The 24958-nt window shown below is 39.6% G+C and overlaps 1 protein-coding gene across 2 annotated transcripts; it reads left to right on the plus strand.

The window, feature by feature from the left end:
• Positions 1 to 1019: 1019 nt before the first annotated feature.
• On the plus strand, positions 1020 to 18935 carry LOC131245303 (uncharacterized). Of its 2 annotated transcripts, XM_058244652.1 has the most exons (8): positions 1039 to 1367; positions 3460 to 3497; positions 3733 to 3783; positions 3983 to 4066; positions 16319 to 16353; positions 16963 to 17048; positions 18517 to 18582; positions 18665 to 18935. In XM_058244652.1, the coding sequence occupies exons 1-8, from the start codon at positions 1301 to 1303 to the stop codon at positions 18697 to 18699; spliced, it is 462 nt and encodes a 153-aa protein (XP_058100635.1). In that variant the 5' UTR covers positions 1039 to 1300; the 3' UTR covers positions 18700 to 18935. The 2 variants fall into 2 exon arrangements, with proteins under 2 accessions (XP_058100636.1, XP_058100635.1); XM_058244653.1 differs by lacking the exon at positions 3983 to 4066 and having other exon boundaries at positions 1020 to 1367.
• The last annotated feature ends 6023 nt before the right edge of the window (positions 18936 to 24958 follow it).

The raw sequence follows: 24958 nt of genomic DNA on the forward strand, positions 1-24958 counted from the left end.
CCAAAACCTAAGAATATCCAAACCTCAGGTGGACCATACCGTTGGAAACAGTGGTGAATAACCATTAAAATATTTTTATGGGCCATACAAGTTTTGGATCAAGCTTATCCTTATAATTTCCCTTCATCCAGGTCTGTTTGACCTTATCAACGGGTTGGATGGAAATTAAACATTACGGTGGGCTTTAATGTGTCCCTAGAAAAGTTTTTAATGGTGGGATGTTCAATCACCACTGGTATGGTCCACCTGAGATTTGGACCTCCTTCATTCTTGGGACCACGGCCAAAATGGGCTATAAAAACGGATGGACGGAGTGGATATACAAGAAAGCAATAAGGTGGGCCCAAAGGGTAAGGTAACACCTAATCCGCTCCCCTAATGAATGTCCCAGATCTGTGACACGTATTTCATCGGACAAGTGGGCAGCGGGAAATGCAGAGCATTGGAGTGTCACAAAGCCCGTAATAATTGCAAATTGCCTCGAAAAACCATCACCCGTTCAGAGTCCCGTTAGCATATCCGCCTTTCAAATCTGACCTTCGTGGCCCACAACGTGGTAATTCCAGACCATTGCCTGTTGAGTTCGACCGTGGACGGACCCCAGCAACCCTCCTTTCGACACCTGTCAGCTGAACTTGGACGGTTGTCGTTTCTCCCTCCTGAACCATCTATCTGCGGCCCACGAATCGTACAGTTAAGACTGTACCACCGACTATTATTTTGAGCCACGGGATCAGCGGTTGGAAACAACAAATCAATGGCCTGGATTCTGATTTGTGGGCCCCACTCGTTAGAAACCGAAAGCCAACGTGTGCAGTACAAAGATGCGGGAAGGGTGGTAATGGGCCGGGCTTGGCCCTGGCCCGGCCAGAAATTGTTCAAATCCCTATTTCGGATTGTGATAGTTCCTACTCCATCTTGTGATCAGGTGTCCAAACATGCACAAATAAATAGACATTTAGAAGATGAAAACCAACGGTCTAGATTCAAAATTCATGGTTTACCTAACTGATGATCGAAAAATAGAATCTATGGACGCATGAAGTTTGGAGCGTCCCGGATCGGGCGAAACTGACCTCAAATCCGGCCCGAAACTCGACCGGGCCATGCACATACAGCCCAGTGGCGGATAACGGTTGAAAGCCCGGTACCCGGCCCGTCTCCACCCCATTCAAGAACTCTCTTTCCCGCGAGTTACTCCGAAACTAACCAAGGCCTGGTTGGGATTTCGGAAACGCCGAAAGAGAAGATAAAAGGAAGCGAACGAGAGAGATTCTTCTCTTCTCAATCGGCTTCGACGATGGGAAGGGGAAAATTCAAGGGAAAGCCTACGGGCCGCAGGCATTTCTCCACCCCCGAGGAGATGCGTATGCGCTCTCTCTCTCTCTCTCTCTCTCTCTCTCTCTCTCTCTCTCTCTCTCTCTCTCTCTCTTCGATTTCTAGGGTTATTCATTATCTGATTGATGCTCAAATCAAATTCTGCTTTCTTTTAAATTCTTCCGAATATCTTCGAACAGCGTTGTCATTATTGAACGGATTAATGTCAAAAATTCGACATCGAATGACTAAATTAGGTGGGCCCCACCATTTACAGGCGCTGGCCAAAGAAATCCGGCGAACGGAACTTGTACTTAGGGTAGGCCGTTGGTAGCCTACTTGATGGATGAGCCTTTTTTGGGTGCCAGTGCACATGCACCCACTTGATGAACGGTCTAGATCTGGGACATCCTGCACACGTGTTCCGCACTGGTTTGTGTAACCATATGTATCCTTTGCATTACTCCGAATTCGCTACAATAGAGAATACGTCCTGTAGGCCGTAACTTCACCTTACGTACTGACGAAATTGGCACGATTCCAAACACATGATAAGTTGTAGATTAACAGGAACCTACAATAACCAGCTATTTTCAAATTATTTTCTGTAATTTCTAAAATGAGATATCGGCTCGGAGTTTTAAATTTAAAACCCAAGTGCATGCTGTTTGATCATATTTCTAAATGTTTTCAACCTATCGGTTCTTGTTTGGATGCATCAGTATGATCTGCTTTCGAACACCAAATGGACAATGGCCAACCAAACTTGATGAATGCACATTCATTTGTATTTTCAGTATTTGATTTTACACTTTCTTCTGTTTTCTAAGAGGAAAACTTTGATACTCTGGCAGAGTGTGATGGATGACACACAGGCGATGAGATATTGTTCACATGGTATACAAGTAAATTTAAATTGAACTGGCAAAACTATACCACCTAGATTAGATGTATCATAGACCCAAAAAAATAAAAAATAAAAACACTTAGGGCCTGTTTGATTTGCCATAATTACTGGTAATTTGACCGAAATCCATATTTATTTCTTACAATGGTAATTCTAGTCAAAGGTCATCTGTTAAAAGATGACAGCTACTAGGTTAGTGTAGCTCCAAAGGCGCAAAATGAGGCAGAAATCCCAAAACTATTCTCCTGTCACAAACACCAGCAAAGTTTTGACGAATTGGAGAAACGATGTGGCTCATGCTCTGTGGGGCCCACTGTCATGTATGTGTTTTATCCATGCCGTCCATCCTTTTTGCCACTTCGTTTTAGGGCGTAAGCCTAAAAATGATGCCGATCAAAAGCTCAAGTGGACCACATCACAGAAAATGGTGGGGATCCAACAGCCACCGTTGAAAACTTCTTCGGGGCCACATAAATGTTTTATTTGCCATCCAACCTGTTCATAAGGTCACACTGATCTGGATGAAGGGAAAACACAAATATAAGCTTCAACCAAATCTTTTGCGGCTCCCAAGAAATTTTCAATGGTCAGCATTTGATCCCCACTGTTTTATGTGGTGTGGTCCACTTGAGATTTGGATCTGCATCATTTTTTGGCTCATGACCTAAAATGAGCTGGCAAAACAGATGGACGGCGTGGATAAAACACCTACATCACAATGGGACCCATAGAAGTCAGGAATCATCTTGCCACAGGAGGAAATCCTCTCCTGATTTCATAAGGATTTTTTTGAGAAGTTGGCTCTTGAGAGAAATCCTCTGATTCCGCCCCTTGAAATGTCAGGCGAATTACAAGTGCGCGGTGTAGACCATCCAAACACGTTTTGAATGCCATCATTTTGTATTTACCGTTAATTACATGGAATTACAGCAAATCAAACAGGCCCTTATTTGATTGTTTGACTAGTGAATTGGTGGGCATTTATTGGGTGGTTGAAATGGAAAGTATCCAATGGCGTTATTTCAGCAAGTGTCCATGAATCGGAGGTTGAAAGTGTTCATCCAATCTGCTTCTCCAATTGTGACTTAGTTTCACTGTGTTCCACAATTCAGGCAGTTCAATTCGAGTTAATGCATGCCCTGTGTACAAACAAGTGCCTGCTTATCAAGCATCATATGCTTGCAGAATATCAAGTAACTTCTCTCAAGTCTAATCACATACCTATATAATTGCAGTTGCTGGAACCTCTACTCGTCCTCGCACCTTTAAGCAGGTATGTCAATTTGTTCCTCTGGTTGAGATGTTATGATCACATCTTTAAACTTGCGCTTAGATTGCAAGTATACGTCCTCCCTATTATTGAAGACAATTCTGCTGCTTGTGCTAGTCCCCTTTTATATTAGCAAGTTCAAATGATTCTTTGGGATCAATCTATTAAATTTTCATTGTCTTGCATACTCTTTCATGTCTATTCGGACATAGAGAACCAATCTCTTTGATACTATCAGGAAGTAGCCGAAGACGAAGAAGAAGAGGAATCTGAAGAAGAAGAAACTGAGGTCAGTAAGCTACAGTTTATTTGGAAAGAAGGTTAGTAAGATACATTATTATTATTATTATTTGTTTCCATTACAGTGCTTCTCTTCTCATTTGGAAAGTTCATGTTATCAGCTTGATATTTCATTAACCTATATCAAAAGAAGACTGAATATTGTATTCACTTGCTTCTTATCTATAACTGGGTGTGAATGTTGGCAGAAAAGGAAAGGTCCCCAAAGTGTTATTGAGATTGAGAATCCTAATCTGGTAAAACCAAAGAATGTGAAAGCCAGAGATGTTGATGTAAGTCTGACATATCTTCTTGGTTGTACTTTCTTCAGCAGTGCTTCAGACTTTGTTAGAAACTTTCCCTGATAATGCTTTTGGTAGTGCTTTGAATCGACTGGCTTGATCAAATTCAGTATCAGAAGGTAAACCAGAGAGACAGCTTTCTTCTCCATATCATATGAGCAATGTTGTCAAAACCGTTATCATATCACAAATCGTAATAGGGGTTGAATCATATCGAATTGCAAATTGTAAGATTTTTTTTATGGTTTTCTTTAAAATATAAAAAATATAAATAAATCAGAAAAAAATTTAAAACTTTAACACTATCATGACATGGTATTACTTAAAAATTAGATGACTCTTATTTTTCCTTTTTCTTTGTCTTACAAGAAAGTTTCCTTAAAAAATACAAGGATCCTTTAATAATTTATGTTCTTGTTATCTTTCTTGAATGTATAATTGCATTTGAAAGGTGGCATTTGATTCCGTAAACCCACGAAAAAAGATATTTTGATTTCTAACCATCATTCCACAATACATATAAGTCAACATGATCATAACCATTCATATAAACATTCCAAATAAGTCATACATCAATTTGGTGTTTGGGCCATTTAAGAAGTAAGAAATCATAAATAAATAAAAAAAGTTCTACGATTTAACATTGAAGAAAATATATATCATTTAATCTCTTATAAAGAACAAAATAAAATAATTTACCTTTTTTAAACAATTCTTTTTTTAAGGTATTTTTTTAAAAATGATTCTTAATGCCCCCACCAATTAAAAAACATAAAATGAAAGTCAAATGAAGCTATAGAAGAAAACAAGTATAAATTGAATCGTAAATCATGATTTGAATCATAAATCGTAGGATTAAATCATAAAACCGTAATGTTCATATAAAAAGGGATTCGAAGGTAGGATTCAAATTGTTTTGCTTAAGATTAAACTCAAATCACAAATCTAGCAAATTATGAATTGTAGAATTTTGACAACAATACATATGAGAAATGTCTTGATAAAACGACAATGCAGCTTGCACTTTCTACACACACATATCCAATATATGTTGAGTACGAAATTTCCACTTCAAATTTCTCAGATCGTTTTAATAACATCGACTAAGTACACATCTCAATACTTTTGTCCCTTTAATTTATACCAATTGCACATGCATGATGTGTGCCTAATGGTTATTCAAGGTTCTTCTCAAAGAGATCCTCTTAGTGTTGGACATGGTTGAAGTAGTCATTTATTTTCTTCAATCTTTGTTCATAGACATTTCATTTCCAAGATTAGTTCAGATTGGTCAAGTGGCTGGCACTGACACTATAAATACAACCATACCTGTTAGTCCAGTGACAATCTTGACCTGTCTCATATTCGCACCAGATGAAACATAGTGTTATTATTCAGTGACGTTCTTGTTTCCAATTGGTGACTTGTGAAGCCCCAATCCAAATCCAGAGGTAGTTAAAAGTCAAATCATGAGGGGAGGGAACATGATGTTGGCCCCAGGATCTGGCCAATTGTTGGGGGGCCCAATCTGTCCATACAAGATGTCACTGTTTTAGACTTTTTTAATTATTTTATTGTTTAAAGGATTATAGGTGTCCTATGACTAATAGAGCTGGCCATGTGTGAAATAGAGAGGCCTTCTAGACTGTTAGGGTTGAGTTTGGAAGGCCTGAGAGCCATCTCATTGGTCCAACTAGTTGTAGTATACAGATCTTAGGGGTGTCAAATGATTATTCCTATTAATAGGAGTAGGATAAGTGTTACTCAAATTCTGTGAGAATTTGAATTGAAAAGGGGGCTCTTTCTAGAACTAGAAGCCTTTTAAGACTTTCTATTGGTTATGTGACCATTGTATTCAGTAAAGGTGTCTATTAAGGGACTCTCCTAGACCTGAAACTTGCTTACAACGAAGAAAGAAGAAACAACAAATTGGGGCTATTGAAAGTTGTGCCGAGGTCTTCAAGGATGATGCAGGGTGTCACGGGAGTTGATGCTGATGTCGCAACCTCTCCGAGCTTGGATTTTGGCAGGGTTTTGATGTTCTTGCGATTGCCTTTGCTTTCTAAGGGTTTTCAACCCTTTTTATCGGCTTGGGATGCGATGGGAGATGATAAGGATTACCCCTGGAAGTCTCACCTATTTTAGGTGACAACAGTTGTAACTGTCTTTCACAGAGGCTTTATGCCATGTCTCATGGAGGTTGTGTCACGGAACATGTGTCCCACTGATGACACACCCTATGTGACACGCTTTGTTTCCGGCTTTTAGAGTGATGCAATATGGACGTAAATGGTTTTTTTATAGCTCTTCTTTCCTTCTTTGGTCGTGCACTTGATTTGGTGTAAACTGCACATGGAAAGGGTGTCTGGACAAAATGAATGGTTTGGGCCATTCATTGAAGATCTAGGCTATCGCCATATGCGATCTTGGCTGTTGACCTATGTTATGGGTATTAAAATAACTTGAGATACAAAAAGATTAGATGTTCACTATGCCCATGCACTGGGTAGCTTGATGAATGTTATGTTGTATAGAAGGCCGAATCTCAGGTACGTAGTAGGCCATGTTAGCGGGTTCTAAGGAATCCTAGTATAAACATTGGCAAGCAGTGAAAAGGATACTTGGACATATCAAAGGTATAAAGTGGCTGAGGTTATGTTTTTATGCAGTTAAGCTTGAGGTTTTAGGTTATTCAAATGCCAAATTTGTTGGGGACACAGACGATAGCAAGTCTACCTTAGTACACCTTTCTCTTTTTGGAGGAGCTGTTGTTTCTTGGTTTTGTATGTAACAGAGACGTCTCACCATATTTACTTAGGAGGTTGAGTTTATTGTTTGTAGTGCAACCTTTCTTTTCTTTTCTTTTCTTTTTTTCTTTTTTCTTTTTTCTTTTTTCTTTTTTTTTTGTGAAAGGTGAAATATTTATTCAAGAAAAACAGTCAAACAAACAAAGCAGAGAGAATGAAAGAAAAACAATGAAAAGATACAACGAACCAGTCCCCCGACTGAAGGAACCCCAGATCACTCCAAGGCTCAAACCTGAAAAACTACAAACCAGTCCCCCAATTGGTAGAGCCAAAAATCATTATGGAGCCCAATCCCTTAATAAACCCAAAATCCGGTTCCAAACCCCACTGAGAAATGCAGACTAGTTACAGAAACACCGATTGTTTCTCACCATCCAAATCCCCCAATGAACAGCTAAGAGGAGGATACACCATTTCCTCCTTCCTAATGAGCCTCCATCTTCTGCATGTCAAGAGTGGAAAAGCCCTCAATATCAGCCAGCATCACCCAAACCACAGAGGCCAACTGCTAGCCACATAACCAAATCTCCGCCACTACAGAGCAATGAAGGAACAAGTGATCGACTGTCTCCTCATCCCTAAGGGAAAGGAGGTATGCATTAGGGAGAGTCATGCCCCGTTTCTCAAGGTTATCGACTGTATGAATACATTTCCTTCCAACCAGCCATGCAAAAGCTGCCACTTTGGAGGGAGTGCAATAGAACCACACCGCTCCCGTATGATGAGCACCACTCGGGTTGCCAACTGAGTCAAGGTAGACGTAGAAGGAATGCACCGAAAAGATGTCCGATCTCAACAAACTCCATCAAAGGGAATCTTCCGCTGAACTGGAGGGGAAAAGACTCTGCAAAGATGAGTGGGAAGTAAGATCGTGGTCCTCATCGCTTGATAGGTTCCTTCTGAGTAGTGGGGCCCAACATTTACTTTTGTCGTCTGGATAAAACACTTAATAAAAGATATAGAGCTAGATATAGCTGACGAGTCAATTCACATTTTTTTTACAACCAATCTGTAATTAGATTGATACAAAATGGATGTAATAGCTCAAAACACAAACATACTGAAGTACAATATCATTATAAACAGGATATCTTTGAGAAGGGAGAAGTAACTACCTTCAGGTGATATGATTGCCAATCCATTGACAAAAGTTGTAAGTGCTTAATTGTTTGCAAAGCATGTAGGCCTAATGTGCTTAGGGATGCCTAAGTCGGTGACAACTCGAAAGCCCCAGGATAAGTGAATGGGTGGCATATTCGTGGAGAGTGAAAAAACAAACTCATGATGAAAATTTGTACATAAAGGGTAAATCCATAAATAGCGGAAGTAAAACCTTATGGCATACTTGGCCCTCATGTCCAAGTGGGAGATGTTGGATCAATGGCCATAAGGCCCTCTTGATCCTAGATGTTTGTGGTGCAAATCCTTGGTAATCCCTATGTTGGCTTGTTAATTAAGCTTCTAATTGGTTTTCATTTGTACTAATACTAGTGTTAACATTATTCATTTTGCAAAACCATTTTGAAACTTTAGAAATCAAGATTTAGAATGGGATTAACGTTTCCTAAATGAGAGGGTCGTTTCACTGTGGGAAAGCTGATGATCCAACTGTTAGAATGGTGGATCAGATGTCTATAAAAGAAGGTTAGAAATCCCACTGCAATACATAAGAAGAAAACAAGAGAAATCAAGAAAATAATAAAGTAAATCACCTAGGAAGAGACTCCCATTATGATTAATAGCCATACAACATTCCTCTCTTCGTCTCGGTGGCATTAAACGATTTTGATTTTATGGTCTTTCACTGGTATCAAAGAATCTGGATCAAATTTTTGCGGAGGAATTGTATTGAACAATCGATCTTGACCATCAGTGGTTTATCTTCATTGGACGTTCATCGAATGTATGGTCCATCTCTGCCGTTAGCCAAGCTTGCAACAACGGTTACAAAAGCTTGTCATGAAGACAAGATTTCTCCTAAGGAAGAAAACAATGGTGTGGTGGTGCAGCTACTCGAAGAAGCTAAGGTTAGATAATATTTTAAAAGGGGAAATGAATCTTTCCCTTGCTTTTTTCATGAGAGAGATTAAAGCCTTCCTTTTCTTTTCAAATCAAGGAGTGGTTGGTTGTTTGGGAAAGGAGCCTTGTTGGAAGTGTGTGCTTGTGTGTTTTCATTTTTGGGTTTTTTATGCAAAGAGTTAGTTAAAATCAAGTCGGGCTAGCCCAAGCCCACTCGAACCTTGGTCCATGATAAGGCCTGGAGCCAAGCCCAACTCAAGTCAAAGGCCTAAGCCCAAAGTCATATTAGGCCTAGTTGTGGGCTCTAAGCCGAAAGTCATATTAGGCCTGGTTGTGAGCCCGAACCTATCAAATCTAAGCACAAACCCAAAATCCGATTAGGCCCACTTATAGGTCATCTCGCATCCAAATCTTCCATGGGCCATATCTTTATCATCCAGACTCATATTTTCAATTCATTAGAACGGGGGCAACCATCTCATAGGAGAAGCAGATCAAGAAATTGGGTTATATCAACACGCTGATCGTCAAGCCACGTGAGGCTCGCCCAATGTTTAAGTTATCAGCGAAAAGACGATAATATCGGTGTTGCCAGCGCTGCGACACCGAAAACCCCTTTTTTCATTTCTCTGCCAGTTATCGGCGAAATATCAGCGATTTTTTTTTATACAGGCGATGTTGTCGGAATATTTCATTTTTTTTCTAGATTATCGACGAAAGATTAGGAGATCTTATCGAAATACTGGCGATATTATTGGAATATCGATTGTAGCAACCAACCACACAACCTATCACGAGACAACTGTAGCTAACTACCTCTTTTCTCTTATAAATAGATAAAAATCAGAAGAAAAATCAGAATACCGGGGCTGAAATTGCGTGAATACGTAAAAATTAGGGGAAAAAAATGCAGAGTGATTTTCGTACCTGGTTAATCGGAAGTCAAAACAGGAGCTTTTGGATCGACAGAGCCGGTACACATACGCCAAAGGTAAGAAAAATATCACCATCTCCCTCTTCGGTTTCAATTGAAAGCTCCATGTCTCAATTTCGGCAAAAAATCAAAGATTCGAGCAAGATTTACTCTCGATTTGGGATGATTTAGGGATTTCAAATCTCCTGCAAAACCCCTCTTATCTCACCATCTTCCGTAAAACCCCTCTTTAGGATTTTTAATTTTTTTTTTCCCTCGAGCAAGAATCCCTCTCGCACTGGCGCTTTCTCGAGTTTTAGTAGGAAATCGCATTTCGCACTAAGTTACTCAGTACGCTCTTATCGTACTGAGTAAACTCAGTTGGGCCCACCTTGAATGTACATGGTCTATCTACGTCGTCCATCTGTTTTTCCATCTAATTTAAGGGGTTGAGCCCAAAATTGAAGCATATCTAAAGATCAAGTAGATCATACCATAGGAAATGATGGGTATAATGATTTTAACCGTTGAAACCTTTCTAGGCCCCACAGTGATGTTTATCTGTCATCCAACCTATTCATAAGATCATACAGACATGGATGAAGGGAAAATAGAAATATAAGCTTGATCCAAAACTTCTATGGCCCCTAAGAATTTTTCAACGGTAGACATTCAATTCAACTATTTCCTGCGGTGTGGTCCATTTGAACATTCTATATGTTTCATTTTTAGGGTCAGGCCCTAAAATTATCTGGTAAAATTGATGGATGGAATGGATCAAATACATAAATCAAGGTGGACCTCACAGAGTTTACTCACTACGCAATCCGTTGGAGTGTAACAGATGGGCACGTATTAGGTACTACCTAGCCTGTTCAAAGCTCAGGACAGGCGGAGGATCCAAGGGCCACTGAGGGACCACCGTGATGTATGAATCTTATCCACACTGTCCATCCACTTTTCATATCATTCTAGAATACTGGACAAAAAATAAAGCATATCAAAGGCTCAAGTGGACCACACCATAGGAAGCAACGATGCTAAGGACACCCACCGTTGAAACCTTCCTAGGGCCCACTGTATCGTTTATTTTACATCCAACCCCTTGATATGGTCATATACACCTGGATGAAGTGAAAAAACAAATATAATCTTGATCTAAAACTTCTGTGGTCCCTAAGAATTTTTCAACGGTAGTAATTTAATTACCATCGTGTGGCCCATTTGAGATTTAGATCTTCTATATTTTTTGGATTATGTTCTCAAATAATATGAAGAAATGAATGGACAGTGTGGATAAATTTCATACATCATGGTGGCCTCTCAGTGGCCGTCGGATCCTCCGCCTGTCCCGAGCTCTAAACAGGTGAGGGTAGTACCTAATCCGCACGTTATAGGAGATATGGTGAGATCTCGGACTCACTAAAAGCGGATTGGCTGGTGTACCACACACCAGTGTGTTGACGTCACCAAGTTTTGTGGGTCCCATCATGAGGTATGAGTTATATCCAAACCGACCTTCCGCTTGGTGAGCTCGTTGTAAGTCTTGATCCGAAAAATAAGACAGATCCAAAGATCAAGTGGACCACATTGTAAAAAGCAGTGGAGGATTGAACGCCCTGCCATTGAAACCTTTTTGAGGTTCACTAAAATTTTGGATCAGTATTATATTTGTTTTTTCTCTTAATCCAGGTCTGTGTGACCTTATGAATAGATTGGATCACAAATAGCAGTGGGAACAATGATTCTCACCGTTAAAACATTCATAGGCCCACCATACACCTGGATCAAGCTTATATTTGTATTTTCCCTACATCCATGTTTGTATGATCCTATGAATAGGTTGGATGACAAATAAACATCACTGTGGGGCCTAGAAAGGTTTCAACGGTTGAAATCATTATACCCACTGTTTCCTATGGTATGATCCACTTGATCTTTAGATATGCTTCAATTTTGGGCTCAACCCCTTAAATTAGATGGAAAAATAGATGGATGGCGTAGATAGACCACATACATTCAAGGTGGGCCCAACTGAGTTTACTCAGTACGATAAGAGCGTACTGAGTAACTTAGTGCGAAATGCAATTTCCCCCTAAAACTCGAGAAAGTGCTAGTGCGAGAGGGATTCTCACTCGAGGGAAAAAATTAAAAAAACCCTAAAGAGGGGTTCTGCGGGAGATGGTGAGATAAGAGGGGTTTTGCGGGAGATTTGAAATCCCTAAATCATCCCAAATCGAGAGTAAATCTTGCTCGAATCTCTAATTTTTCGCCGAAATTGAGACATAGAGCTTTCAATTGAAACCGAAGAGCGAGATGGTGAGATTTTTCTTACCTTGGGCATATGCGTACCGGCTCTGTCGATCGAGAAGCTCCTGTTCTGACTTCCGATTAACCAGGTACGAAAATCACTTTGAAATTTTTTTCCCCCAATTTTTACGTATTCACACAATTTCAACCCCGATATTCCGATTTTTCTTCTGATTTTTATCTATTTATCAGAGAAAAGAGGTAGTTAGCTACAGTTTTCTCGTGATAGGTTGTGTGGTTGGTGGCTACAGTTGATATTCCAATAATATCGCCCGTATTTCGATAATATCTCCCGATATTTCATCGATAATGTAGAAAGAAATGAAATATTCCGATAATATCGCCTGTATAAAAAAAAAATCGCCGATATTTCGCCAACAATTGGCAAAGAAACGAAAAAAGGGGTTTTCGGTGTCGCAGCGCTGGCGACACCGATATTATCGTCGATATTATTGACTTTTTGCCGATAACTTAAACACTGGTTGTGGCTAAGCCCTATGTTTGAAATGAAAGATATGGGAGAAGCATCTTATGTTTTGGGTATTAAAATAATTTTAAGGATTGAAAATCTTGGCTGTTATGCTTGAGTCAAGAGAGATATCTTGATATAATACTAGAAAGATTCAGAATGGAATGATGGAAAAAGATTTAAAATTATCAAAAAATGATTGTCCTAAGGACATGAAAGATTAGATGTTCCTCATGCAAGCAGTGGGTGGCTTGATGTATGTTGTGTTGTGTACAAGGCTGGATCTCAACTGTATAGTAGGCCTTATTAGCAGGTACTAAAGTAATCCTAGCATATAATGCTGACTTGCAGTGAAAAGGATACTTAGATATAGAAAAGGTACAGAGCATTTGGAGTTATGTTTTCAAGTGGATAAACTTGTGATTTCAGGTTATTGATATGTAGATTTTGTTGAGGACAAGCACAATAGCAAGTCTACCTCATGACATGTTTTCCTCTTTGGAGGAGCTGTTGTTTTTTGGTCTAGAACGAAACATGGATGTGTTGCCAGGTATACTCAGTAGGTTGAATTTTTTGCTTGAAGTGCAGCCTCTACTTTTACCATCTGGATTAAATGCTTCATAAAGGTTATGGAGCTGGATATAATTGATGAGCCAATTCACATTTTTTGTGATAACCACGCTTATTTAGATTGATACAATGTGGAGCTAATAGCTCAAATAGCAAACACATTGAAGTATAATATCATTATGTACAGGATATCGTTGAGAAGGGAGAAGTGACTATGAATTACTTTTAGGTGATATGATTGTTGGTCCATTGACAAAAGTTTAAGTGCTTTTAATCTCTCTCTTGAAAAAAGCAATGGAAAGATTCCTTTCATTTTTAAAATATTGTTCTAACCTTAGCTTCTTTAAGAAGCTACACCACTACACCAAAGTCTTCTTCCTTGGGAGAGATCTCGCCCTCACAACAAGCTTTGCTATGGTTTTAGCAAGCTTGCTAATGATAGAAATGGTAGCAAGAAGCAGCAAAGGTACTACACATTCGATGGGCGTCTAATAAAGATAAGCTGCACAATTGCCCCATGGAAATATAATTAAGATGCTCTGATACTAGTGAAAGATCAGAAGATCAACATCATCTAACGCCACCCAAACGTAGAGGGGAATGTCGTGAGATTGGTGATTGCATTGGGAAAGTGCTCTTCTTGACTGTATGTGATTTGCTTTATGCTTTTCTCAATTTCTCTCTTGTTTTCTTCTTACGTATTGCAATGATATTTCTAAACCCTTTTAATAGATATTTGACACACCATCTTAATGGTCGGATCATCAACTCCCAAGGTGAAATGAGAGGGACCCTCTCATTTGGAAAACAATAATCCTCTTCTTAATCTCTATTTCTAACGGTTCAAAATGGTGTTGCAAAATACATATCCACCATCTTAACAGTTGGATCATCAACTCTCCCAAGGTAAAATGGCCCTCTCATTTGGATACATTAATCCTCTTCTTAATCTCGATTTATAATGGTTCAAAACGCTTTTGCAAAATAAATAATGTTAATACTCATATTAATACAAAATAAAAACTGATTAGAGAAGCTTGCTTAATGAGCTGATGTGGGGATTACCTAGGATCTCCATCATGAACAACTAGGATCAAGAGGGCCTCATGGTTGTTGATCCGACAGTTGTCACATGTGATCTTGGTCGTTGCCATATGTGATCTCGGCCGGTGGCGTATGCAGTTGCTACATACAATCACCAAAAAAAAAAAAGCCTAGTGTCACACCCCATAAATGTGCAAAGAGAAATTCATCATCATCATCTAAGCCTTATCCCAACTTACTGGGGTCAGTTATGTGAATCCTATTCCACCATTCCACTGTATCAAGGGCCATAACTTAAGTTCGACCATAGGTCATCAAGTCTTTTCTTACTACCTCCACCCACGTCCTTTTGGACCTGCCCCTTGCCCTTTTAGAGCCTTCAACTTGTACCAACTCACTCCTAACCGGCACGGTTCTTGGTTTTTGTTGCTCATGACCAAATCATCTAATTACCTATTGCTCCTAAGTTAACTTGTTGATTGTAATAAACTGTCTGATTGCAATCAACCTGTGTAATAGACTATTAGATTGTGTGCAATCAACCTATGTAATAGACTATTAGATAGTGTTGATTATAATCAACCTATTTAATAGTCTATTATACATTACACCTATGGGAGTTTTGTGCTCTCATTGGTGGTCCAAAAGGCCAGATAAAGGAGGAGGGTTGCATTGGGTTAGCAGCCAGTGTTAAACTTACGCGATAACTTCCATTATGAATGTGAAGAGTATTAAATATAATATTTAAAATTGTTCTGTGGGATACTCCGAGGTCTGGTCCAAATGTTTGTAGTGACACGGGGATCCATATCATTTTTTGTAATGTTTAATAGATAACAACTGTTTTTTTCCCTCCTTTTTTCTTCTCTCTTTGCTTAGAGAGTGTTTCTTCTACTTTAGTGGCTCCTTAAACCTAGAAGGCTGTTGGGTCTTCCCACAGTCCTCATACACATTCTTTGGTAGTTGAATGAACTAGAGGACTGTTGGATAATCAATTCCCTCAAGTGTTCTACATAACCATCCTTGATCTAAAATGCTCAAATAGGACAATCACTGTGGAAATCCAGAGTTACTAAGTCTTCCCACAGTCCTCGTACACATTATTTGGTAGTTGTATGAACTAGAGGACTGTTGGATACTCAATTCCCTCCAGTGTTCTACATAACCATCCTTGATCTAAAATGCTCAAATAGGGCAATCACTGTGGAAGTGCAGTGTTACTAATTTGATAATATGGACTCTAAGCTCTTCTGTAAAGAGCCAGGTGCTGAGGGGGATGCATGGTTTTCCCCTGTTCGCATGTCTTTCTGAAAAGGAACTATGCCCATCTGCAATTGCTTGTATTTAGTATCTTTTCATGCAGTTCTAATTTAGTATTAATGTTTATCACATGGCACTCTGTATATATCAATACGTATAGGGATACAATATGAGATGGGAGAATATATCGTGTAATTCAAAATGTTAGTTTTCCAGTCAGTCATCTGATGTGGTAATTCATGGAACTTTGATTCCTCTCCATGAAGCTGTGGCCTAATTCTAAATAAGCAGTGAGTTTCTGCAGTTAATTGCATATCTTTTAATCGAGACCTCGAAAAATCTGTATGACTCTTGAGTCACTGATTTTGTGTGTATTCAAAGATAAAATTCTTGAATTCGTTCATACCTCTATGCAACTTTGCAAAGACCAATTTGTGAACCTAGCAAGATCATTTTGTGGACCTGTTGGGGTCTGGAATGCAAATTAGCCAAGGTTTAGCTTTCACAAGGTTTCACTCTCATAGTTCTTAGTTGCAATTTGCAAATTAAGAGTGAGAGTGAAGGCTCGGTGGATGAATGATGAATCTGATTCCTTTTCCTAAAATTTATTATATTGTCTGGTTGATTTTTTGTTTAATGTAATAAACAGATTTTATAAACAGAGCCACTCATGTTAGAATAAAGTTGGTATATTATTGTTGCTTTAGAATATTTTTTGTCCGTCCGTTGATACTTCACATACTTTCTGTTGCCTGTTTTGTTTGAGTGGTGCCAATTGAGTACCTTGCATTTCTTTGTTGTTTGTTGGAAAGATTTAGAATTGTACTAAGAAGTATTTTCTTCATGCGCAGATTGAGAAGACAACGGATCTCTCAAGGCGTGAAAGGTGTGCACATGCTCATCTTTATGTTAACCTTTTTATGGTATTCTTTAGTCAATGAAATTTGCTTCTTCTTCTTTTTGGCTATTAGCCAAGTTCATTCTAATACCCTTACAAACTGTGATTATCCACATTTGGCCATACTCTGCCTAATTTCAATGAGGTCTAATGATCTACAAACACCCTGATGTCTTGAATATCGCTCTAGTTTTCTTGTTATTGGTGGGGTGATGGAGGAAGGAGAGGTTGAGTCATTCACAATTCTCATCATGACTATCACTCTGTTGTTCCCTTATATGATACAATTTATTTGTGATATTTTTTCCCTTGGGTTCATGATGGAAATTATGGCATAAGTTTGACACCGGCTGCCAACCTAACACCCCCTCCCTTATCCTCAATTAGTTGGTATAAGGCTTAGATGATGATGATGATTTTTTTCGCTAGGGTTATCTGTTCTGGTGAGGGTAGTATATTATGAACGTCAAAGCTGCTACCATTATCGTCATCATCAACCTAGTTTCTTATTCTATGATGTGGTTATGTATGATTTTATTTTTTTCCCTTCATGTGGAATATATCATGTCCTTGTCTTCTCTTGGTATTTGTATGCAGGGAGGAGATAGAGAAGCAAAAGGCTCATGAGAGATTCATGCGGCTGCAGGAACAAGGAAAAACAGAACAATCACGTAAAGATTTAGGTATAAGTGCAGAGACCTAGTAGTTTATTCCTTTTCATTCTTCATGAACTGGAAGTGCGGGACACCAGAGCCTAAAAAAGAGGTTGATGTGCCAACATTCCGATTCGATTTAATATGGGAAAGGATATCTACAACCAACCCACCTTTTTTCTGCTTTTGGTATACAATGGCACAAACATGCTATTAAATCACCAAAAGTAGAAGAGGCATTATTTATTAGAAAGGGTGTGAATGGTGGCTTCCTGGTTCCTACAATTCAGAAAATATATTGCTATTGATGTAAGTGATAGATATGTTAAATCTATCGTATATAAACCAAGGTTTGAGGTGCCGATGTCTCAGATCATAGCAGCAAGCAGCCGATTCTGAGATACAGGGCTCATGTGCTGGCTTCGAAAACATGTGTATTTTTAATATGCAACTGATCTTTGCCATAGCCTGTAGAGAGGCTGGGTGAAAGTGGAAGGTTGATGTCCAGCGGGCAGCCGGTCGTAAAACCTTTGCCAATCTACCGTTTAAAAGCAAAGGCTAAAATGGCAGCAGTGGCAGTGGTGATGATGATGATATTGGCCATTAGAACCTAGGTCTTGGACAATACCTCAGCTGTTGCAGCCACTATTAACCGATGTTACCGGAAGAAAATTTAAAAGATCATATCATCATCTAAATCTTATCCCAGCTAATTGGGTTCAGCTACATTAATCCTAATCCCCCATTCCACTCTATCAAGGGAAAGAAATTTAAAAGATAATATTATTGAATGTTCATTCAAATATTTCTTAAAACAATTCAATAGCTTAATCATTTAAAAGATATATCGGTCATTATGGACTGATATTTTGGCAGTTATGTGATGATATCTCAGCTATTTGACCAGAATAATCAGTATCTTGTAGGTTGATATCCTCTTGCTGGCCCATATTTTGAAGGGGTGACTCAAAATTGATGTTGACCTGACATGTCGGCAACTATAACAGCCATATGAAAACCATGAAATCAATGCATACAGATACAGAAGGAAAATATTTTTGGGGAGTTGATATTTGCATACACCCTAGTTGATTTGCATGCACCCATTTTCCATTTTAAGCGAATCATAGTGCAAAAGTGTCCTATTTCAACTCGAAAAAAGGAAAATGGATTTATGCAAAACAACAGGGCAAGTGTAAGCAGTGGCTCTATTTTTACATCTGTATGATAAATGCAAGCAATGAGTAAACCCAACTTTTCCGCCATTCTGTTGTTGATACATCTGCTTGCACGTCTGCTATGCATCGACAAATGGTTGCTGACATCATTCCTTGGCCCAGATAGCAGTGTAGTGTTGCTGGCTGTAGTTTACAAGCTTGGACTTTAATTATCAATAAAATTAAATGGATTACAAGATTCTAGTGTGTCAATCCTCAGTGATATTCTTCCTTGGAGGAATCTTCACTGTCTTCTTATTTTGTTTTTGTTGATCATGCAGAACGCCTATCCCTTATACGACAACAAAGAGCTGACGCTGCTAAGAAACGAGAAGAAGTGAAAGCTGGTCTGTCCTCAGATCGTTTATTGATTCCTTTAAATTTGCACTGAATATGCTATTCGAAATTGATGTACTCCATTCATTGCAGCCAAAGAACAGAAGAAAGCTGAAACCCGTAAATGACCAAGCCATGGAAGCAAATGCATCATGTGCGCGTCTTTTACTAGTAAAAGAAAGAGGGGCTTCTATTCACTAGTAGTTCAAATGCGTGTGATAAGCGGAGAACCACTTCTACTATTTATTTACATATTCTACCTTGCTATCTCTTGAGAAGGGAGTGAAAAATCTAGCTTTGTTGAGAGTTTATCATTTAGATGTGGAGATTAAGAACTTTAAATTCCTTCAGGGGTTTGCTTTTCTACAGGTGTGTTCCCAGCCTCTACATGTACAAGTTCTTTTGCAGATTCAAGCCGTTCATCAGGTGTGCCTCATCATGTATGTTCCCTGTCCTAGGAACCAGGCTGTTCACTCATTAGCCGTATGTATATCTTGAATGCAGACTGTCAGCCAGTTCCTTTGACGGTCCATTTTTTGTACTCTGTCCTACGCATTGAGTGGACCAGCTAGCTTGTGGGCCAGATTATATGACATGGGGCCAACCTTATGGACGGCTTGGATCTCACATATGCTCTGTGTTGACATGTGGGCACTTCCATAGGAGCTAGCATTGGGCTTGAAATCAAGCCTTACAGTAAACTATTTCAATCCTATGTCTGAATCCCACTCCAAAATTCCTCACCGAATCTTTTGATTTGTGAAGGAAAAAAAGGATCTCTCTTGTGAATGAACCATGGCCTATAGAATTGCTATTCACTTCACTTAACTTTTTCTTCTTCCTTCAAAGTTAATTTGAGGCTTTTTATGCCAATAACATCTTTCACACTTGAATCATTTAAAAAAGAGAAAAAAAAGAAACCTCTCCCACTGCATAACTGCTAGTTAGAGGGGTTTTCGATTTTTGTATCTTTTTCCAAAAATACAATACATGGACACCTCCAACGATGTATATATAGTGGAGATGAAGATGCTGAGTTGCGGATCCAATTGACATTGATTGACAAATTGACATGAGATTTGGGTGTTCACTTGTCATTTGGTTGGGGCCTTTAGCTTTTGGAATTTGGAACTTGGAAGGTGGGAAGTCTAAAAACGATTTCATCTATTTATGGTATTGTTATGATGTTTTATATGTATCTTGATTAGGTATGGTAGAAAATAAAATATCTTGCCATCTTTCATTTTACAATTTACAATTTATGACTCACGTCCTTTGCTCCCTTACGATTTTACAATTTGTTACTACTCTTAGATCAGTGGGCTTGAATCTAGACACGTGTAGAAGGGGTGAGGTAACAAGGAGAAGGCTAAAAGCCTAGAAATGGCAATCTGTGCTGCTCATCTTATGTCCTTAGGCTACGTATTGGAAACCATGGATTCCATGCCAAACAATGGAAAAGGAATGGAAAAGGGTTTTCCTTTGATGTTATAATTTATGTTGTTTGCATAGGAAAGAAAATGGCAATGCGACTCAGCACTCATTATGATTTTACAATTTGAATTCTTGTCACAAGAAATTTGGTGAGTATTGTGAGTGGGATATGGGATTTCCACTTACTACCCAAACAACAACTCAAAATTGGAATACATGCTTTAATAGTTATGATGGAAATCATCGTTAGATGATTATTTATTTATTTTTCCTTTGTCTTCCCTTGGATTCCATGTATACAATTATGCCCTTAGGGTAGCCTTGTTGTTGATATCCAGTACTTCTAAGAGAGATTCTCCAGCCAATGCATGATCTGTTATAAACATCTTTACTTGCCGGTGCTTAAAACCTTTTTTTCTGCTGAAAAATCAATGGTGCAATAAATGGTTGTGAATTTCTGGTTAGTCGGGATGTTGGGCTATGGCTCATCCAACATGTGGGCCACAGATTGGATGGTCTCGATACATTTCCATCTGCATCAAGTGTTGATTGGAAGGCCGGTATCATTTACCAATGCCTAATTTGGGTGCCACTTAAAAGTGAGTTCTTCTCATTTTAGTTTAATAGTAATAATTCATTGGAGATGATAGTTTAGGGTATGTTTGTTTGCCCTAAAAATCATGAAGTTTCATGATCAAGCATTCTAACTTGGTACAAGATTTCATGAAATATCCTGAAATTTGCTTCAACCAAACACACCATTTATATAAATAGTTGGTTATCAGGGTTAGTTTTAGTCCCCAACAAAACAAACATCACCTCTAATACATAGTTGTTGTTAACTAAAATGAGGTGAACTCATTTCTAAGTGGCATCCAAACAGGCCCTAAGTGGTTCCTGATTTCAGCTGGTTCTTACCTTTTAATATAATATATATGTATTAAAATAAATATCTCAGCCGCTGCATTTGAAGGAAGGTCTGTTGAGTGCATGCACCAAACAGAAGCATGTGATTTTGTGATGCTTTTGTACATATCATATGCATTTTATATTATTTGATTCAAGACCAATAATGCAAGAGTAGTTAATCATTTGCAGATGAAATATGAAATATGGGCAGGGCTTCAATGCACTTTGGGTTCAAAGAGAGCTGTGCATCCATTATCTGCTATCATGTAAAGATGGTTGGCGGGAATCTAGTTGCATTTCAAAATCTGGAAATTTTGTTAATTACATTTTCAAATGCCCGTTGAGATTCGCACCCAACATTTACAGATTGTGCGAGATACGGGTGCACCAACTCCCAGTGGTGAAGTATACAGTGAAATGGGTAGGGAAGCAAATTGCTTGGTATGGGAAACACCACGAGGCAAAGTTGTGGGCCCCACAATGATGTATCTGTTATATACATCCATTTTGCGAGATCATTTTTTGGCAGGCAGATCCAAACTTCAAGTGGACAATACCACGTAGAGCAGCAAGGATTGAACATCTACCCCTGAAACCTTCTCAGGGGTGATATAAGTTTTTTTTTTTTTTTTGATAGCTAGCTTGTTAGTACACCCACTGTCAGTTCACACTTCACTGTTAGCCAACCCCACAAGGGAATTGATACTAAGACCTCGGTGTTGGAAACAAGTATCTTTCACTCAGTCTACCACTTGAGCTATGGATCAGGGTGCGGTGACATAAGTTTTGAATCAAGTTGATGTTTATTTATTCCTTTCACCCAGATCTATGTGGCATTATGAATAGGTCGGATGGTAATAAACATCACGGGGGGCCCTAGGAAGGTTTCAATGATGGGCATCACTGTCCCAACTGCTTTTATGTTGTGTGGTACACTTTAGGTTTGGATCTGCCTCAATTTTAGGCTGATGCCCTAAAATGATCTTGCAAAATGGATGGACGGGGTGGATATAACACACATCATGGTGGGGGCCACAACTTTGCCACATGATCAACACACCACTGTCTTTGGTGGTGGTCCGTGGCACACCACGCAATCCGCTTCCAATGGGCAGATGACACCGTGGAGCCCGAAGAACTAGAATACAGTAGAGTGATATTGCTATATTAACCTGTAAGTTATTTTTCAACCAGGGCTTTTCATCTAGTGGGACCCACCATGGATGGATATTGATTTGAGATAAGCATAGATTTTATGATCCTATCCATATAAACAGTGGCCCTAAAATCAACCGTGGGAAAGATAAACAGTTAATGGTCGACATTAAGTGGTGGAAAGTAAAGACATGTGATAGTTTCTGTAAGTCTGATTTTCCAACATCCACACATCCATAATGAGGCCAACTAATTAAACAGCTCAGATTGATGGATAACCTGGCAATGTCTAATATAGAGAGACGGCACTAGCATATTCCGGTTCTTCCAGTTCCACCATATCATCTCCCCTGTGAAATGTCAATTGGATTGGTTGTAGGTGACCAGTCTTAAGAATTATTATTATTATTCACAATGGCAGTTTAAAATTTCTAAAAAAAGAAAAGGGAGATCTATTATGCAGGGAGCAGATTAGGTTTGGTTGACCATGGGGCCCGCCTTGATGTATGTGTCATATATCCACACCATCTATCAGTTTTTTCATATCTTAGGGCATGGGTCTAAAAATGAAGCAGATCCAAATATCAGGTGGACCACATCATAGGAAACAGTGGTCATTGAATGCCTACCATTAAAAAATTCTCGGGCCTCATCATAATGTTTATTTGCTGTCCAACTGACCAGTTCACAGAGGCCTGGATGAGGGGAAAACACCAATAGCAGCTTGATCCAAAACTTTTGTACCCCCTATGAAGTTTTTAACAGTGGACATACAATCCTTATTTTGTGTTCCACTTGAGATTTGGATCTGCTATAATTTTTAGACCATGCTTTAAAATAAGTTTGAAAAACCGATGGACAATGTGGATATACAGTACATACATCAAGGTGAGTCCCGTGATGAGGGCAACACCCACCAACTTATCACCGTGCAACACCTAATCCACAGTATCTGGGAAAAGGAAAAGAGAGAGTCATAGAAATTAAATAAAAGTAATAATAAATATAAAGTATGAATAAAGTTATTTTTCAATTCATAAAATAATTTCTTTCTATTTAATATTTATTAGCATTAATTCAAATTAACAAAATTTATTATGAATTGAGCAATGTACGCCAGTTTGGGATGATACTTCAAACCTTGGCTGTGATCTGGCTACGCCTACTCTAATGAAGACTTATAAACTGTATTTCAATTTGATGTATCCAAACGAACCCCTGGTTTTCAAAAGGTCTGAGAGAAAGGGCCTACCAGGTAGGGTGGTGGTCACATCCGGACACAGAACATCGCCGGATTTCTACTATCTTTGCAGGTCAGACCACATGCGTGGGAGCTGTTTGGCAGAGAAACGTATGGAAACCTAATTCCCACCAATTCAGGACACATGTGGGCCCCACTGCTATAGCTTGAGTCGTCCGTCGTCCTGTGGCACCAAACGCTGCTGGCGAATTTCTTGTGGAGGGGTCCTCCCTCATCCACGTCTCCTGAAAGTAATGCAACGGAGATTCTCTCGATGGAGAGAGACTCGCTTCCACACAAAAAGTTACGTGGGGCTTACCTGACGTGTGTGACATCCATTCCGTCCGTCAGCTGTGCCAGCTCATATTCGACGGTAAGCCCAAACTTCAGGTCGACGCAAGACTCAAGTGGGCCACGCCACAGGGAAGAGAGTGAATGATGACACCATCAAATCTTTCTGGGCCCACCCTGATTTTTCGAATGCCATCTAACCCGTTCGTGAAGTAGTTTATACAAGGATGGAGGGTAATGCGTCTCATTGCCTGTGGTGTGTCCGACTTTATCTTTGGATCAGCTTGATTTTTTGGATCATGTACTAAAATGATATGTGGCGGATGATGGACGGAATGGATGTTATATAAACATCACGGAGGGCCCCATGGAGCACGCCCTCACTACGCGCAAGGTGTACGTGTTGACTGCCAAATCGCCGTAGCATTACCATTTACTCGTATCGTGATGTGGTAGAAACGGGTTTCCTTCGCGTCACGTCCGGTCCGATACAAATGCCATCACACCCCCAAGCTTTGTGGGGTTGACCATGTTGTTCATGTAAAATCCACTCCGTCCATAAGGTGAGAACCATCGTTTGAACCGTACATGCAGACGATATCCGATATAAAAATCATATGGCCTATAGCGATGGAAATAGTGTGAAATTTCTCTTGAAACTCTAAGTTCACACGGTGTGGCACACCTGATCTTTGTATCGAGGATAGAAACTGATAGACGGAGTGGATGTTACAGATACAACATGGTGAGCCCCACGGATTCCAGTGTTTTACGCACTACCTGTTCTGGAGGATTCCCTTCCATCGTACTCGGTTTGCTGTCCCATCATACGTGCGCCAATCATGCCGGAACTGGTGGGCCACTATTCTCCCGTTTGTAGTTGTGGACGGTTACCTGCAAGTTGCAGTGACTAGCGAATCCTGACCGTTCAAATTCCACGAAAATAGTGACCGTTAATCAGATGTCGGTGTTGTCAGTCTAATTTTACACACACGACCAATCTATAGTGGTCCCGATGTTTGGGTAGTACGGATTTGAGGTACATGACACGTGTACGTTGGGAGAGTATCCCAGCAGCCGCACGTGCGGTCGAGGCGTGGAGCTGCAACGCAGCCCGCTACGAGGAGAGGTGGGGAGAGGAAACGGATTGGCTGACACCAGCCAATGGCTGGTTGTCGGTGCTCTGTGGGCCCCACCATGATGTATTTATTTCATCCATGCCGTCCATATATTTTTTAAGATCATTTTAAATTATGAAAGCAAAGATGGATGAACGGAATGGATGAAACACATACATCATGGTAGGGCCCACAGAGCACCGACCATCAGCGACGGGGCTGGTGGCAGGGGGAGTAGCC

This window comes from Magnolia sinica, chromosome 5 (assembly GCF_029962835.1).
Source record: "Magnolia sinica isolate HGM2019 chromosome 5, MsV1, whole genome shotgun sequence".
Lineage (NCBI taxonomy): Eukaryota > Viridiplantae > Streptophyta > Magnoliopsida > Magnoliales > Magnoliaceae > Magnolia > Magnolia sinica.